This window comes from Sturnira hondurensis, unplaced genomic scaffold (assembly GCF_014824575.4).
Source record: "Sturnira hondurensis isolate 20B ecotype Veracruz unplaced genomic scaffold, ASM1482457v3 Scaffold0014384, whole genome shotgun sequence".
Lineage (NCBI taxonomy): Eukaryota > Metazoa > Chordata > Mammalia > Chiroptera > Phyllostomidae > Sturnira > Sturnira hondurensis.
In genome coordinates, this window is record NW_028087015.1 from 8170309 (window position 1) to 8184679 (window position 14371).

A 14371-nucleotide genomic window follows, 5' to 3' on the forward strand; every position below is an offset into this window, starting at 1 on the left:
CCTTCACACCCTGCTGTCGCTGGAGTCAAGTCTGTGTGTGGTCCCAGACTCCTTGTGTTCATTAACACAGGGAAATGCCTCATCCGGACCCCCCTGCTGACACTATGTTAAACAAGCGAAATCTAGCACATTCACTCCTCTGTAGTGACAGGCACAGCTTGTCCCTCCAGTTCCAACATGCTCCTCCTCTGTTCCAGCTTTCTCCTCCTCTGTTCCAGCTTTCTCCTCCTCTGCTCCCACTTGCTCTTCCTCTTTTGGCTTCCTCCAGCTCCTGAGACTTTGCTTTGTCTCCTCTTTAAACATGAAATTAATGTAATTTCAAAACTATAAATGTAGCATTTCAGAATTTATTTTAAGAATATCATACTCAGATCATTCATTGTTCATCCAGCCAGTAGTCACTGAGCAGCTGTTTCTCATTAGCCACAGATGGTAGCTACTGCTTTTATTCCTGGCCCCACCTAAGGCCCCTCCTCTCACTGCGTCCTCTCAGGGGGCAGGCTGAATTCAGGAAAGCCTACATGAATGGCCTACTCAACTATGTCTGATGAGAAAAGTCCTCCATGAATGTGATGTCCACCCCCTTGTCGGTGAGAGGCATCTTGGGGTTTACTGCAGATAGGGTTTTACCCTTGGCCGATGGTGATATGTCCTAGAAAATGGGTGGACATTCATGAAAAACTTCATTCTCGAAGATACAGTGCAATTGGAGTCCCCCAGCTAGTGGAGGGATAGACAAAATGCTGTCCATCAGTCTGTGGAATGAGACCCACCATGGAAAAGAATGAGACTGTGGCACCGGCAATGTCATAGGTGAACCTCAGAAACAATTCTGCTTAGTGAGAGAAACTGGACGAGAGACCACAGTTGCGTTTGGTCCCATCTGTATGATAGGTCCAGAGTAGGTAATTTTTTAAAGATTTTATTTATTTATCTTCAGAGGGGAAGGAAAGGAGAGAGGGAGAGAAATGTCACTGTATGGTTGCTTCTCGTGCATCCCCTGCTGGGAACTGGCCTGCAACCCAGGCATGTGCCCTGACTGGGCATCGAACCATGATCCTTTGGTTCACAGGCCTGTACTCAATCCACTGAGCTACACCAGCCAGGGCCAGAGTAGGTAAATTTACAGGCAGGAAGTAGACAGGCGGTGGCCTGGGGTGGGAGAGGATATCTACTGTAAATGGGTGTGGTTGGTCATTTTCAAGGGACGAAAATGTTCTAAAACTGATTTATGGTGATGGCTGCACCACTTGGTAAAGTTGCTAAGCACCTCTGAATTGTACACACATGATGTGGGTGAATTTTATGACATATAAAACATACCTCCGTAAAGCCTTTTTTAATATATGGAAATGAATGCTGTGGACTTCCTAGGCCCAGCTCTGCTAAGGAAGCCGTGCACAGTTATACAGTGTTAGCTCTGAAAGAAGTTAAGGACGAGGCTTAGGGACAGGAAAGTTAAGCATGGGCTGCTTCATGGTGCCCCTGGGAGCTCAGGTTCCAACATCCACTTGCCATCTCTGACCAAGCCTGTCCCTCCTCCCAAGAAGGCGACACAAGCCCTAGGCAATTGCAGGGCAGGGTTTTGGGTCTGTTCGCTCTGTCTGTGACGTGGCTGTCCTATGGAGTGCTGTGTGGGTACAGCGCTGACTGGGGTGCCTCCAACCGGGGCCACTGCCATCCCCTCCATGGTGATGCACAAGCGTGGGACCCCCTCCGTGAGGATGCGGGAGGGCGAGGGCCCTGCCACTCTCACGAGGACGATGCCTGCCCTGGGGTGTTCTTGCCACCTAGGGACATATTTTTACTGTGCTCTTTGGGAAATCCATATTACAGAGTAAGTTAGGATGACAGCATTCAGTAGGGAAGTTTTCTCCCCAAGGTCTTCAGGTAGTGAGCACTCCTGGCCGACTGAAATATTTAACTCTATGTGTTAGTTAGCACCCCACTTCTCAGGAACGGACACGCCTGTTCCGGAAGGCGTGGCACACTTACATTTCCACCGGGAATGGGATAGGTTCTCATGGAAACCCACAGTTTTCACTCGTGGTTTTGTCCTTGTGCTGTGGCAAGCCAAGCAGCTGCCTTCAAACCAGAGCAATACTTCGTCTTTGACCAGGTGTCTTTCTGTTGTCCAGCCGGTGTTGATGCGGATGGCTGCTGCTTCCAAGGACAGGACCCCAGCAAGTTCCCAGACATGCTTGCTGAGCTGCTGTGCCCTGAGGGTGAAGGGCAGCCCCCCAGCACAGGAGACCTGCCCAACCAGGTGCCCAGGCAGCTGCTGGAGATCAACTCGGAGCTGCTGCAGTCGGGGGCCGTCAGCCTGCCAGGTGAGCGTGGCTGCCCCACTCTTTTCAGGCTGCTATAACAAATGCCACAGACAGCGCAGCTTATAAAAACGAATTTATTTCATACAGTTCTGGAGGCCCAAAGTCTATGATCAAGGGGCCAGCATCATCAGGTTCTGGGGCGGGGCCTCTTCCTGGTTCAGTGGGCACTTTCACTGTGTCCTCACCTGGTAGAAGGGGTAATGGAGTTTTGTGGGATTTCTTATAAGGGCACTAATCCCATCCGTGAGGGTTCCACCCTCATCACCTAAGCACTGCCCAAGGGCCCCATTTCCCGACACCATCAGGTCAGGCATTAGGATTTGAACATATGATTTCAGGGGAACACAAACACTCAGATGATAACAGTGGCCATTACTCTCTCAGACCAGCATGGCCTTCACCGGCCCAGGTGAGTGCCAGGCTCGCCTCTCCTCTCAGATCTCATATCTAAGCCAATAGCCGTTTGCAGACGCTAGCACACTATTTCTCAAGCTTGAAGCTATGGTCCCCCCACCTGGGGTTTCCCCCTTTCACAATGCCTTCTTTTCTGCAGGGACCCGAGACCGCCAGGGGAGGGCAGTGGTGCAGGTCTGCACGAGGAGCCCACTCTGGTCTAGCCAACAGGTGTCCAGCGCCGAGCTGACCCGCCTGCTGAAGTACCTCCATGGCATCCCCAGGTGGGACTGAGCCAGGTTTCTACCTTTCAAGCCCCTTTGGGGATAAACTCATGTGAGCATGTGTCCTCCTGTGAGAGTTTTCATCTATAGCTTCGGGGACTCTCATAACATGGGCAGCACACCCCTACCTGCCCCTCAGCTCCCGCTGTCTGATTCCTCTCTGTGCTCAGCCCCATCTCCCACTTCTCCCCTCCGGCCCGCAGCGCTGCCCACTGCTCACCCTGCCCTCTCCCCTCTGAACCGAGGCTCTGCCACACACTCAAGCCCTGAACTGGGCGTTGCTCTGCCTTGTCCAGTACTTGCTCCAAGCATTCTTTATTTACATGGTTTATACGCCACCTCTTTCTAAAACATATTTGAATTGGCCTTGGATAAAGAACTAATGTAAAGATAATATGTAGAAGAAACGGGTGAAGAAATCGTTCAGCTGAGTGGAATCTGGTACTAGGAGGCAGCCAGGCAATGCCGTGCGCCCGCTCCTCAAGAGATGCACCTCCTGACAGAATTCTCAGAGGAGCGGGTCTCCTGGGCCCTGCATGAGGGTATGGGTATGGAGCAGGTCTGCCCGGGACCTTTCCCTGGGCTGTGAATGTGGGTCTCTCTGTGGACCAAGGACAGAGACGGAAGAGCTGGAGTCCAGGATGGTTAAAGCGTGTTATTTAGGGCCACTCAATCTCATCAGATGCAAACGTGTTTTGGATTGTTCTACGGCCTCCAGACCAAGACCCCCCCGTGTGGTTTTGGCAGAAGCACCCCCCAAAGAAGGATAAGCTCAGTCATAATAAGGACACATGGCCTGTCTCCAGATGCTGGCTGTGAGTTTACCGGCTGGGCACACGGTGCACCTCAGCATAAAACAGGGAGGTGACAGCTCTCTCGCAGGTATGTGGGAGGGTTAGAAGTAACTCCCTCAGGTACCTGTGCTGAAGTCCAGAGCATCCATCATCTTCCACCACACCACATCACATCACAGCATAGCAGTTACATAGCACACATCGTGTGATGTGATCTCATGTGAAAACATGCTGCCATGTGATACATATGAGAGCTTGTGTGAGCACCTGGTATGTGGCACGTGGTCACATGATGCATCATCATGGCCTCATGTTCTTTGTGGTGCATCCACTTTCTAATTTAATTTCTTCTGAAACAGCATAGGTAGGATCAGGGTGGGAACACCCAGGCAGAAGAAGAGTTAAAATACTCGCCGACACTCCTTAGTACAGAACAGACTTTCCAGTTATCTGCAGGGCAGTGGTGTTGCTGCCTTTGGGGAAGGCTGGGATTGCGCATTTGTCCTTCAGCACAGGTTTCAATATACATTGAAATTATACTGAAAAAGAATCGTTTCACTCTTGCATCAGTTTATACCTTGTAAGCCTCAGGTAAAGAATGTCATCTGTCAACAAAGGCTCCTTTAATGGGCGCTGTAGTGGGGAGCTGTGCACTTTCAGAGTGTTTGCCCTCGGCGTCCTCAGCCTCGAGCAGCTGGTGAGCGGTGCTGCGTTCTTTATTTTGCAATGAATGCCTGTGAGTCAAGGTTGAGGGTACTTATGGGGTCAGCAGGGCCAGCACTTGAACCTGGAAGTTCAGCCCTGTGCTTTTCCTCCCTTGCCACAGCAACTTCAGGCAGCCCAATGCTGCTCACCAAGGAAGGTGTCTCCCCCAGCTCATGGTGCCCTCGGAGAAAGCCTCTGTTGAGGACCATCCCTAAAGCACTCGGGACAAAGCTGTCCTGGGGCCCCGGGGTTTGGCCAGTTATCTCTCTGCAAATGTTGTGGTTTCGTTAGCATCCTGGTAGAGAATTGCACCTTGAAAAACTGAAATTCACGCACCGTCATGGGATGTGACGCATGCCTTCCGCTCTCTGAAAGAGGTGCCTGAGATGTCAGCATTATTAGGAAGAGCACCTAGCAGTGTATGGTTAGTGGTTACTGCAAGTGTGGGAGCCACATGTTCTGTGGGTGCACCTTGTAAATGCACTACCATCAAACTGAAAACATACACAAAACCTTAAAACTAGGAAGGATGTTGGTTGTCATTCATCCGACCTGTGGCGAGGAATCCAAAAATCCATGCGTCCATCCCACACTTCCCTGGGAATACAAAAGGGAAGAGGACGTGGTTCCTGCCCTCGAGGAGACACACATGGGAACCCCATTTACTGCAGCTCCCAGCATAAGGCAAGTCCATGTGTTGGGAAGGAGCTGCATTCCCAGCCAGGGAAGGGGGCTTCCCGACATGTCTGTGTCTGGGGGGAGGGTGAGTGCCGACAAGAAGAGAAGGCTCTCCGGGTAGAAGGAAGAGCACATGCAGCCCCAGGACGGTTGGTCACTTTCTGGTCAGGAGGTGGCACTGCCAGAGGCAGGAGAGTGAAGACTAGAGACAGTGCGAAGGGAGCAGGTGCCCCTTGGCCAGAAGACCATGTTGACCTCAGGGTGCAGTAGACGGAGAGGCCACAGTGGTGGCAGGAAGACAGCCCTGAGGCTTCTGCAGCTCCCCTTGCCTGGAGACTCCACCAGACATGACTGGTCCATCACAATGAGACCTGATTGCCTGCTTCCAACTGATAAGCAACTTGATTCCTAAGAAGGTTGATGTTTGTAAAGTCAGGACTCCCCAGTTCTAGACACAGGAGGGTCTGGGTGAGGAAGTCTCATTGAGAGATAGAGAAACTCATCCTGGAAGAGATTTAACCTGCAGTGGTTAACACCATCTGTCTTTCTCTCTCCAGGAAGGAGGTGCGAGACTTGGGGCTGGTCATCCTGGTGGACGCACGCAAGAGTCCAGCCGCTCCTGCCCTCTCCCAGGCCCTGGCCGCTCTGCAGGTGAGTTGGGGTCACTCCTGAACTCATGTCTGAGCGTCTCAGGGCTGTGTGGGCCATGAGCACAGAGCCCTGTTGGGAAAAGCATGCAGCCCGTCACCAGGTCATCACTGCAGGCCTTAGCAGCAGAGCCAGCAGGATCCGCCCATGCAGACGTTCTAGTGCCGCGTCCTGTCTGGCAGGAGTGGCAATGTCCCCTTCCCTTCCTCACATGCCCATCTCAAACATCTGACTGAATCGGGTGCAGAGGTACACACATCACCCTGCCAGACAGGGATGGAGGAGTGGAGGGGCAGCCGCTGCTTACTGTGAGGATGAGGACCCTGGTCCTTGGGGGCCAGCACTTCTGAGAGGCCTTGGGTGGGTTCAAGGGCGTTTGTTCAGGAGGTTCGTGGTCCCCTCCAGGGAGACCCCATCCTGCATTCTGGTTCATGAGTAAAATGCAGAGGAAATTTAAATCCCTGGAGTGGGGATAAAGGTACCACTGGGATGGATGTTCCAGGGACGGGGCCTGAGAACATTGGTGTCCCTCAGACCTGTGTGCAGAAGACCCTTGTGTGCCAAGCGCTGTCCTAGGGTCTGAGGCCAGAGGCCCCTGGAAGCTTCTCCAGCTGCCTCAGCTACTCTCTCAGCTGAAGTCAGTCTCTTTAGCAGAGACAGAACAGGTCACTGTCCCTAAGTTTAGGGACGCCAACTGGAAGTTCTTTCCAAGAAAGGCAGAGGTTGGGGCATGTCTGAAGGTAGGTGTAGAGGCCAGGCTGCAGAGGCCAGGCCAGAGGGACTGGGGAGATTATGGAAACATCCAGGCAGGAGACACGAGGCCTGGAGCTGAGGCCAGGAAGTAGGGCGAACGAGTTAGCAGGAGCAGGGGTGTCCCTGGCTAGGGCACTCAAATGGTGGTGCTGCTCCCAGCCTGGCACAGCGATCAAAGCCAGAAAGCAGATTCTGGGAGAGGAAACAAGGCCCCTGGCCACCCAGCACCACTGGAAGCAACCTCAGTGCAAACCTCACCGGTGATGCCTGCATTGCAGAGGGATGTGCACGCTCGGTCTTAGCTTTCACCAGGACAGGTTCACATTGCATGCCTTTAAGGCCCGCACCAGCTCGTTCGTCACAGCAGCCGTCTGACGCGCCCAGACCCGCTTTCCGTAAGACATTGCAGAAGCACGAAATCTACTTGCTCATATTCCCTGCCGTCGGGCTCGAAAGTCAGAAACCAGGATGCCATCCAGCTTTGTGTTCATATTCTGCTCAAGGCATGGAAATTCCTTTGAGATTCTGGTCTTTCTTAATTACATGCAATTTTATTGTCTATTACAGTAAAGACTGAGAAATTGCCAAGTAAGATATTCTAAGAAAATAAGTAAGTGACTGCTTTTCAGAAAGACTTTGAGGGAAGTTCTGTTAAAGGATGGAAGTGTTGGCAACTCAAAGATTTATTCCGAGTTCTTTGATTTTGCCAAAAGATTGTTAATCTGAACGTCCCGGTTGGCTGTAATCCAACTGGACAATAAGGCAGCATTTGTTTCTGTCTCAGGAATGCACTTCTCTAAAGTCAGTGGCTGAAGCAGGTATGCCTCAGGTAATAACATCAGGTCAACACCATAAAAATAGCAACTTGAGAGAAGAGCAACTTTGTTTTTGCCTCCAGAACCAAACTAAAATGTCACTGTCGGTTAAAGATTTTGAAAAACGTAACCAGGAGTTTGTATCAAATTCCTAGAAATCCTTTCATTTGCTTCCTGTAGCTTGTTGGGAAAGCTGTGTGTAATAGTGAACGCCCTGTGGGCGCTACCAGCTCTGCGTGCTGCACTCGGAGTCCTGGCTGGGTGTCCGGCGGCACCAGGTGCATCCATGGCCCACATGGGTTTCACACACTCAGATTCTAGTGCCTTCATGGAAGCCTTTTATGAACCTCAGAGGCCAAAGTGGACAGCCGCTCATGGCCCCACCCACAGAAGCTCTTCCGGAGGGTCCTGGCCTGACTCCCCCTCATGGGGACCCAGCCCCCAACACTTACCCTTGTCCACAGGTAGCCCCTGTCTTCTCCGGACGGTGCTCTGGGAGCCCCACAAGGGGCTCACTGGGGCTGGCAGTGCTCACCCAGCCCGGACCAGCCCTTCCCTCCTTTCCTCTGTTTCTTCCACCTTCAGCCCCAGCTGGTGGTTGGGAGCCTGTCGGGGGAAATAGTCCTGGTTGTCAACCCGTCTTCTGGGTGCCCTGCCACCCTTGTCAGCCCTGATTCATCACCCTTAATTCAGAGTCGGTAAATTGTATCCATGCTGGTCACTTTTGTCATTAGCTGCCCTGGAGAATGTGATGAAGAAGGTTTGAAACTTGTGTTCAAAGGGAGAAAAATTAGGACAACTATAATAGTGTAAACAATAAAATATATATCAAAAAAGAAATTTGGCCCTGGCTGGTGTGGCTCAGTGGGTTGAGTGCCTGCCTGCAAACCACAGGGTTGCCGGTTTGATTTCCAGTCAGGGCACATGCCTGGCTTGCAGGCCAGGTCCCCAGTAGGGGGTGAGTTAGAGGCAACCATACATTGATGTTTCTCTCCCTCCCTTCCTCTCTCTCTAAAAATAAATAAATAAATGTTTAAAAAAATAAATTTGTATTCAGAGGAAGCTTTGAAACCCAGTGACTTGCTGCAGGACCTAGGAGAGCACCCTCCCTGGCCAGAAGGTGGTCCTCGAGCTGCAGGCTCCCTGTGGTGCCCTCCCGTCTGAGCACAGGGCCAGGGCCCCTGAGGCAGCGGGGTTGGTGCTGGGGCACCTTTCACAACTGTAAAGGGCTTGGAGAGCTCTGTTAGCAGATTCTCAGGCCAGTATTGAGGGGTGAGGTGCAGATTCTGGTTGGGAATGAGGGCAGAACCACATGCGTGCCAAGGATGGGGCTAGCATGGTATCTCCACCACGAGGTCCCTGACCTGCACCCAGTGTGGCACCGGTTTTGTGAGAAGTTATCCAGGTACCAGGATAGCCGCCTGCAGGTTCTCACGCTTCACTGTTAGGTGTGTGGTGTGTGTGGGATCAGGAGCAAAGCGGGGCCCTCCAACCAGGAAGATGCTGTTGCACAGGCTCTTCCTGAGGCCAGAGGACTTCTGTGACTTCTCATCCTTCAGCATCCAATAAAAACTCGAAGATTAAGTCCCTGGCCTCAAAGAGAGTGAGCTCTTCCTGGGAAATCTACAAACTTAGCAGTTCCCATGGTGCGTGAGGCCCAGGCAGTTCCGCCTGTGGCCCTTCAGTTGTCGGCGTGCCTTCCTGGCAGATTGGACAAAGTCAGCCCAGGACCATTTATCAGTTTTCTTTGGAAGAACATCCCCTTCCCAACATTTCTTCATTTTCAGACTTCCCTTAAATCCTGTACCACTCAAGTGCCACAGGGGAGACTGAGCCAAGAGTGGGATGGTCACTCTCCACCCATACATCTCCAAAGCATAAGCTGGGACCTTTAACTTGTCACTAGTGAATCTTCAGGCTGGTTTAGGAGAGGAGTCCAGTCCCACCGTAGCCGCTCCACAACACTGGCACCCAGACGGCCGCGGCCTTGGCAGTGGGGGGGTGGGGGGCAAGGGGTGGTGCAGCCACAAGGTTTGCAGTTAATGTGAGAAGAGTGGATATGACCTGGGATTCCAGGGTCGTGTTTTTGTTTTCAATTTCATTTTGGAGGAATATACAAAAGTAGGTAAATTCTTTCACAGAAGGGCAAAACTACGTAACTTTTTCATTACTACCTCAAGTAACTATGCTTCAAGTTTATTAAATTATTAAACTCTAATGTCATAAAAAATTTTCCATTTTGAAAGGAAATAATGATTTTTTTGTTGGTGAAGAAAATTCTGAGAATTTGCTCATTCCTAACCTCCCCTCCCCCCCAACAAAACACATACAGCATATAACTGCGAGGCACTGATATGGGTAATTGTCATAAAGCATTGACTCTGTTCTCATTTATATGAGAATTCATATTAATTTTCTTTGCAATAGAACAGGACTTAATAGTGAAAATTCACTCAAATAGGAATATAGAGAAACAAAACACTTCGCAAAACTGTAATTTTAATGCACGGTAACTCAAAAGTTTAGCTGAACTGAGTGAGAGAAATAGAATACAGCTGTATGATAGGAAAGCAAGACTGCTTCTTTCTTTGGGCTTTCTATGGTTTATTTATTCAACAAATATTTATAAAATATCATTTCTAAGAAGCCACTTGACAGAAACACAAGTATGTAAGATTAAAGTAAAACCAAAAAGATACCAGCTCTGAGGCCCATCTACAAGTTTATTTCAAAATAAGGAATTTTCTAAAATCTGTTCATTACTATGAGAAACTCTGAAAAAGTAAAGCTTTAGAAAGTATGAATGAAGAAGCACTATGTAAATAAAAGCATTGTATTGCTAAATGATCTGGCCTCAATATAATCTAGCAAACAAAAACCAAGGAGGTTTGATTAAAGTCATAAACACATCAAGATACAAGGTTTTTCAACCAGTACATCTAGAACAATTGTACATCTGTATATAAAAGAAAAGGGAAAAAATTCTCAACACATACCTCATACTATATGCAAAAATTAACTAAAAATGGATCGTAGACCTACGTGTAAAATCTCAAGCTACAAAGCCACCAGAAGAACACATAGGAGAAAATATTCATGACCTTGGTTTAGGCAAAAATTTCTTCCCTAGGACCCCAATAGAATAATCCATAAAAGGAAAAAAAAAGGTAAATTGGACTTCAACAACAACACTTAGCAAAATTAAAAACTTTTCAAAGGATACCATTCTGAAATGAAAATACAAGCTATGGACTGGGATAAAATATTTGCAAAACATGTATCTAATAAAGGACTTGTCCCCCGAATACTTAAAGTCACAAAGCCCAATAATAAACCCAATAAAATAGGGGCAAAAGATTTTTAACACACTTAACCAAAGATAATGTGTGAATAGCAAATAAGCACATGGAAATATATTCAACATCACTAATCATCAGAGAACTGCAACTTAAAACCAAAATGAGATAAAACACATACTACAACGACAAAACTTGACAATGACAAATGCCCGGTATTGCTGGTGGATATGCAGGATGGTCCAGCCACTCTGGAAGACAATAGACTCTTTCTTTAGAAGTTGAACATACACTTCTAATAGGACCCAGCCATCTCACTACAATTATTTACCCAAGAGAAATGAAAACTTATATTCTCACAGTGTTTACAGTGGCTTTACTTATGATTGCAAAAAGCTAGAAACAACCCAAATGTCCTTCAACTGGTGAATGGAACACTAAACTCCGGTACTTCCTTGCCGTGGAATTCTGCTCAGCAATAAAAAGGGATGAACTGCTGACATTCACCACAGGGGTGAATGTCAAATGCACCATGTGAAATGAAGGAAGCCAATGCTGTGTGACTCCATTTATATGATAACTGGAAAAGGCAAAGTGATTGAAATAGAAAACAGATCAGTGTCTGCCAGGGGCTGAGATTTGACTAAACAAGGAGTGTGAGGAAATTTGGGGGACGTTAAACTGTTCTGTACCTTCATAACAGTGGTAGTTACGTGACTATAAGTTACGTCAAAACTTAGAGAACTGTCCTCTTAAAAGGGTGACTTATATGTAAATCAGAAGCAATAAACTTGATTACATTAAATAATTTATAAGGGCAAGTAATTTACATTCAGTGTGAAGGCAACTGCATTTATGCATTCTAGGTATTTAAGGAAAATATCAAAGTGGAAGTAGCTCCAATCAAAATTGGGCAACTCTATTAACTCAGTTAAGTTAAAAACTAGAAAGCTAACTAGTGTTTCTTATTACAGAACACATCTCCCCCCATAATTCATAGTATTTTGCTGTTGGTGGATAAAGAATCAGCATTCAGACCAGACAAGGCTGTAGCAATTCAGGTAATGGTTTTAGACTTTTTTTTCAGTATATTTTATTGACTATGCTATTGCAGTTTTCCCAATTTTTCCACCTTTATCCTCCTTCCACCCTGTACCCCACCAGCCCTCCAGCATTCCCCCCTTAGTTCATGTCCATGGGTTGTACATATAAGTTCTTTGAGTTCTCTGTTTCCTATACCATTTTTGACCTCTCTCCATCTATTTTATGCCTACCAATTCTGCTTTTTCTTCCCTGTACCTTTTACCCCCTATTCCTGCCTTCCCCCACCCCACTGAAATGTCTCCACGTGATGTCCACTTCTCTGATTCTGTGCCTGTTCTAGTTGTTTGCTCAGTTTTTCTTTTTGTTGTTTTTCTTTTCTTTTAGGTTCATTTGTTGATAGTTTTGAGTTTGTTGTCATTTTACTGTTCATATTTTTTATCTTCTTTTTCTTAGATAAATCAGTCATAATGTTTCATATAATAATGGCTTGGTGATGATGAACTCCTTTAATTTGACCTTATCTGGGAAGCACTTTATCTGTCCTTCCATTATAAATGATAGATATGCTGGATAGAGTCATCTTGGCTGTAGGTCCTTGCCTTTCATGACTTCAAATACTTCTTTCCATCCCCTTCCTGCCTACGAGGTTTCTTTGGAGAAATCAGCTGATAGCCTTATGGGTACTCCTTTGTAGGTGACTCTCTCCCTTCCTCTTGCTGCTTTTAAGATTCTCTCTTTGTTTTTAATCTTGGGTAACTTAATGATGATGTGCCTTGGTGTGTTCCTCTTTGGGTCCAACTTCTTTGGGACTCTCCTGACTTCCTGGAAGTCTATTTCTTTCTTTTCTTTTTTTTTTTTTTGCCAGATTGGGGGAGTTTTCCTTCATTATTTGTTGAAATAAGTTTTCAATTTCTTGCTGCTGTTCTTCTCCTTCTGACACCCCTCTAATTTGGATATTGGAATGTTTCAGGTTGTCCCAGAGGTTCCAAAGTCTCTCTTCATTTTTTTGAATTCTCGTTTCTTCATTCTGTTCTGGTTGGATGTTTATTTCTTCCTTTTGTTCTAAATCATTGCTGTGAATCCTGGTTTCCTTCCTGTCACTGTTGGTCCCCTGAACATTTTGACTTATTTCATTTTGGGTATCTTCCATTTGATTTTGTGTGTGTGTGTGTTTGACCAAGCTCAATCAGTTCTGTGAGCATTTTGATTACCAGGACCTTAAATTCTCTATCAGATAGGTTGGCCATCTTCTCATCGCTTAGCTTTCTCTCTGAAGTTTTGCTCTGTTTTTTCATTTGGACCCTATTTCTTTGTCTCGGTGCATCTGGTAAGTTGTAAGGGGGCGGGGCTTCAGGCATTCACCTGGTCAGGGCCACCTCCTTGCTGCACTGAAGCACTACCTGTGTGGGAGGGGCCAGAAAGGGCACAGCTCAGCTGCTCGTCTCTAGCCCACTTTCCAGCGCACATGAAACTGGGAATTTCTCCCACCGTGGCAACCATTGTAGCCCACAGTCAGCTCTGAGTCTCAGTGTCCCATTCAGCCAACCCCACCTTTGTGGTCCATTGCTTCACCATGGGTTCTTACTGGTCTGGTTGTTTTGGTTGACTGTTTCTTTAATTCCTTGGCTGTTGGAGTTCCATGAAGTTTGATTTTCTGGTACTATCTGGTTGTTTATTGGTTTTAGATTGTTATCCTCCTTCTGGTTATACAGGGAAGTAAAGGGTGTTTACCTCACCTCCATCTTGGCTGGAACTCCGGTTTTAGACTCTTGACATTAGATATGACTCTGAGTGATGCATAAAGTCAAATATTAAGGCACCCAGATGAGATAAAACATATTAAATAATTTGTGTCAATTTTGGTCTTACTCACAAAGGAGCCCAGAGACCTGTCTTTGACCCTTCAGTTCTTTTTTTTTAATAAGATCTTATTTATTTACTTTTAGAGAGAGGGGAAGGGAGGGACAGAGGGAGAAACATAAAGGGAGAAACATCAATATGTGGTTGATTCTGGCACGCTCCCTACTGGGGACCTGGCCCTCAACCAAGACATATACTCTGACTGGGAATCGAACCAGTGACCCATTGGTTCACAGGTGGGCACTCAATCCATTGAGCCACACCAGCCAGGGTGACCCTTTAGTGCATGCAGGAATTGTGCAGAGCCTAACATCAGAACACTTTGAAAATCTGATCTTTCTTCTCCACTTCACTTGTTTTCTGTCTTTCTCTTTCTTCTTGATTCTTTCTCTTATATCTGAAAACTTCTTTACTTTGCCTTCTTTCTTGACGGGTATGCTCAGTAGATAAAGAATTTTGGCTTTATGGCAGTCTTTCTGTTTGTTTGTTTTTCTATCACTTTAAAGATGTTGCTCTATTATTTTCTGGCCTCCCCATTTTCTGATGAAAAATTCATAGTAATTCAAGTAATTGTTTATCTATAAGAAATGTGTCATTTTCTTCTGGCTACTTTAAAGATTTTTTTCTCTATCTTCACCAAATTGACTATAATGTGACTGGGTGTGTTGACTTTTTTCCCCACATTTATCCTGTTAGATATGGCTGAATTTTATATCTATCACCAAATTTAGAAAGTTTTCAGTCATTATTTCTTGAAATGTTTTTTTCTGC

General features: G+C 47.0%; 1 protein-coding gene across 6 annotated transcripts in view; it reads left to right on the top strand.

Moving 5' to 3' along the window:
- Nucleotides 1-14371, top strand: part of LOC118998638 (leucine-rich repeat-containing protein 14B-like) — a 91032-nt gene that overhangs the window by 47066 nt on the left and 29595 nt on the right. For all 6 annotated transcript variants that reach the window (XM_037062908.1, XM_037062907.1, XM_037062910.1 and 3 more), the window contains exons 4-7: nt 2139-2330; nt 2884-3007; nt 5742-5835; nt 11671-11757. In XM_037062908.1, the coding sequence (XP_036918803.1) occupies nt 2139-2330; nt 2884-3007; nt 5742-5835; nt 11671-11757 (497 nt within the window). The remainder of the gene's footprint in view (nt 1-2138; nt 2331-2883; nt 3008-5741; nt 5836-11670; nt 11758-14371) is intronic.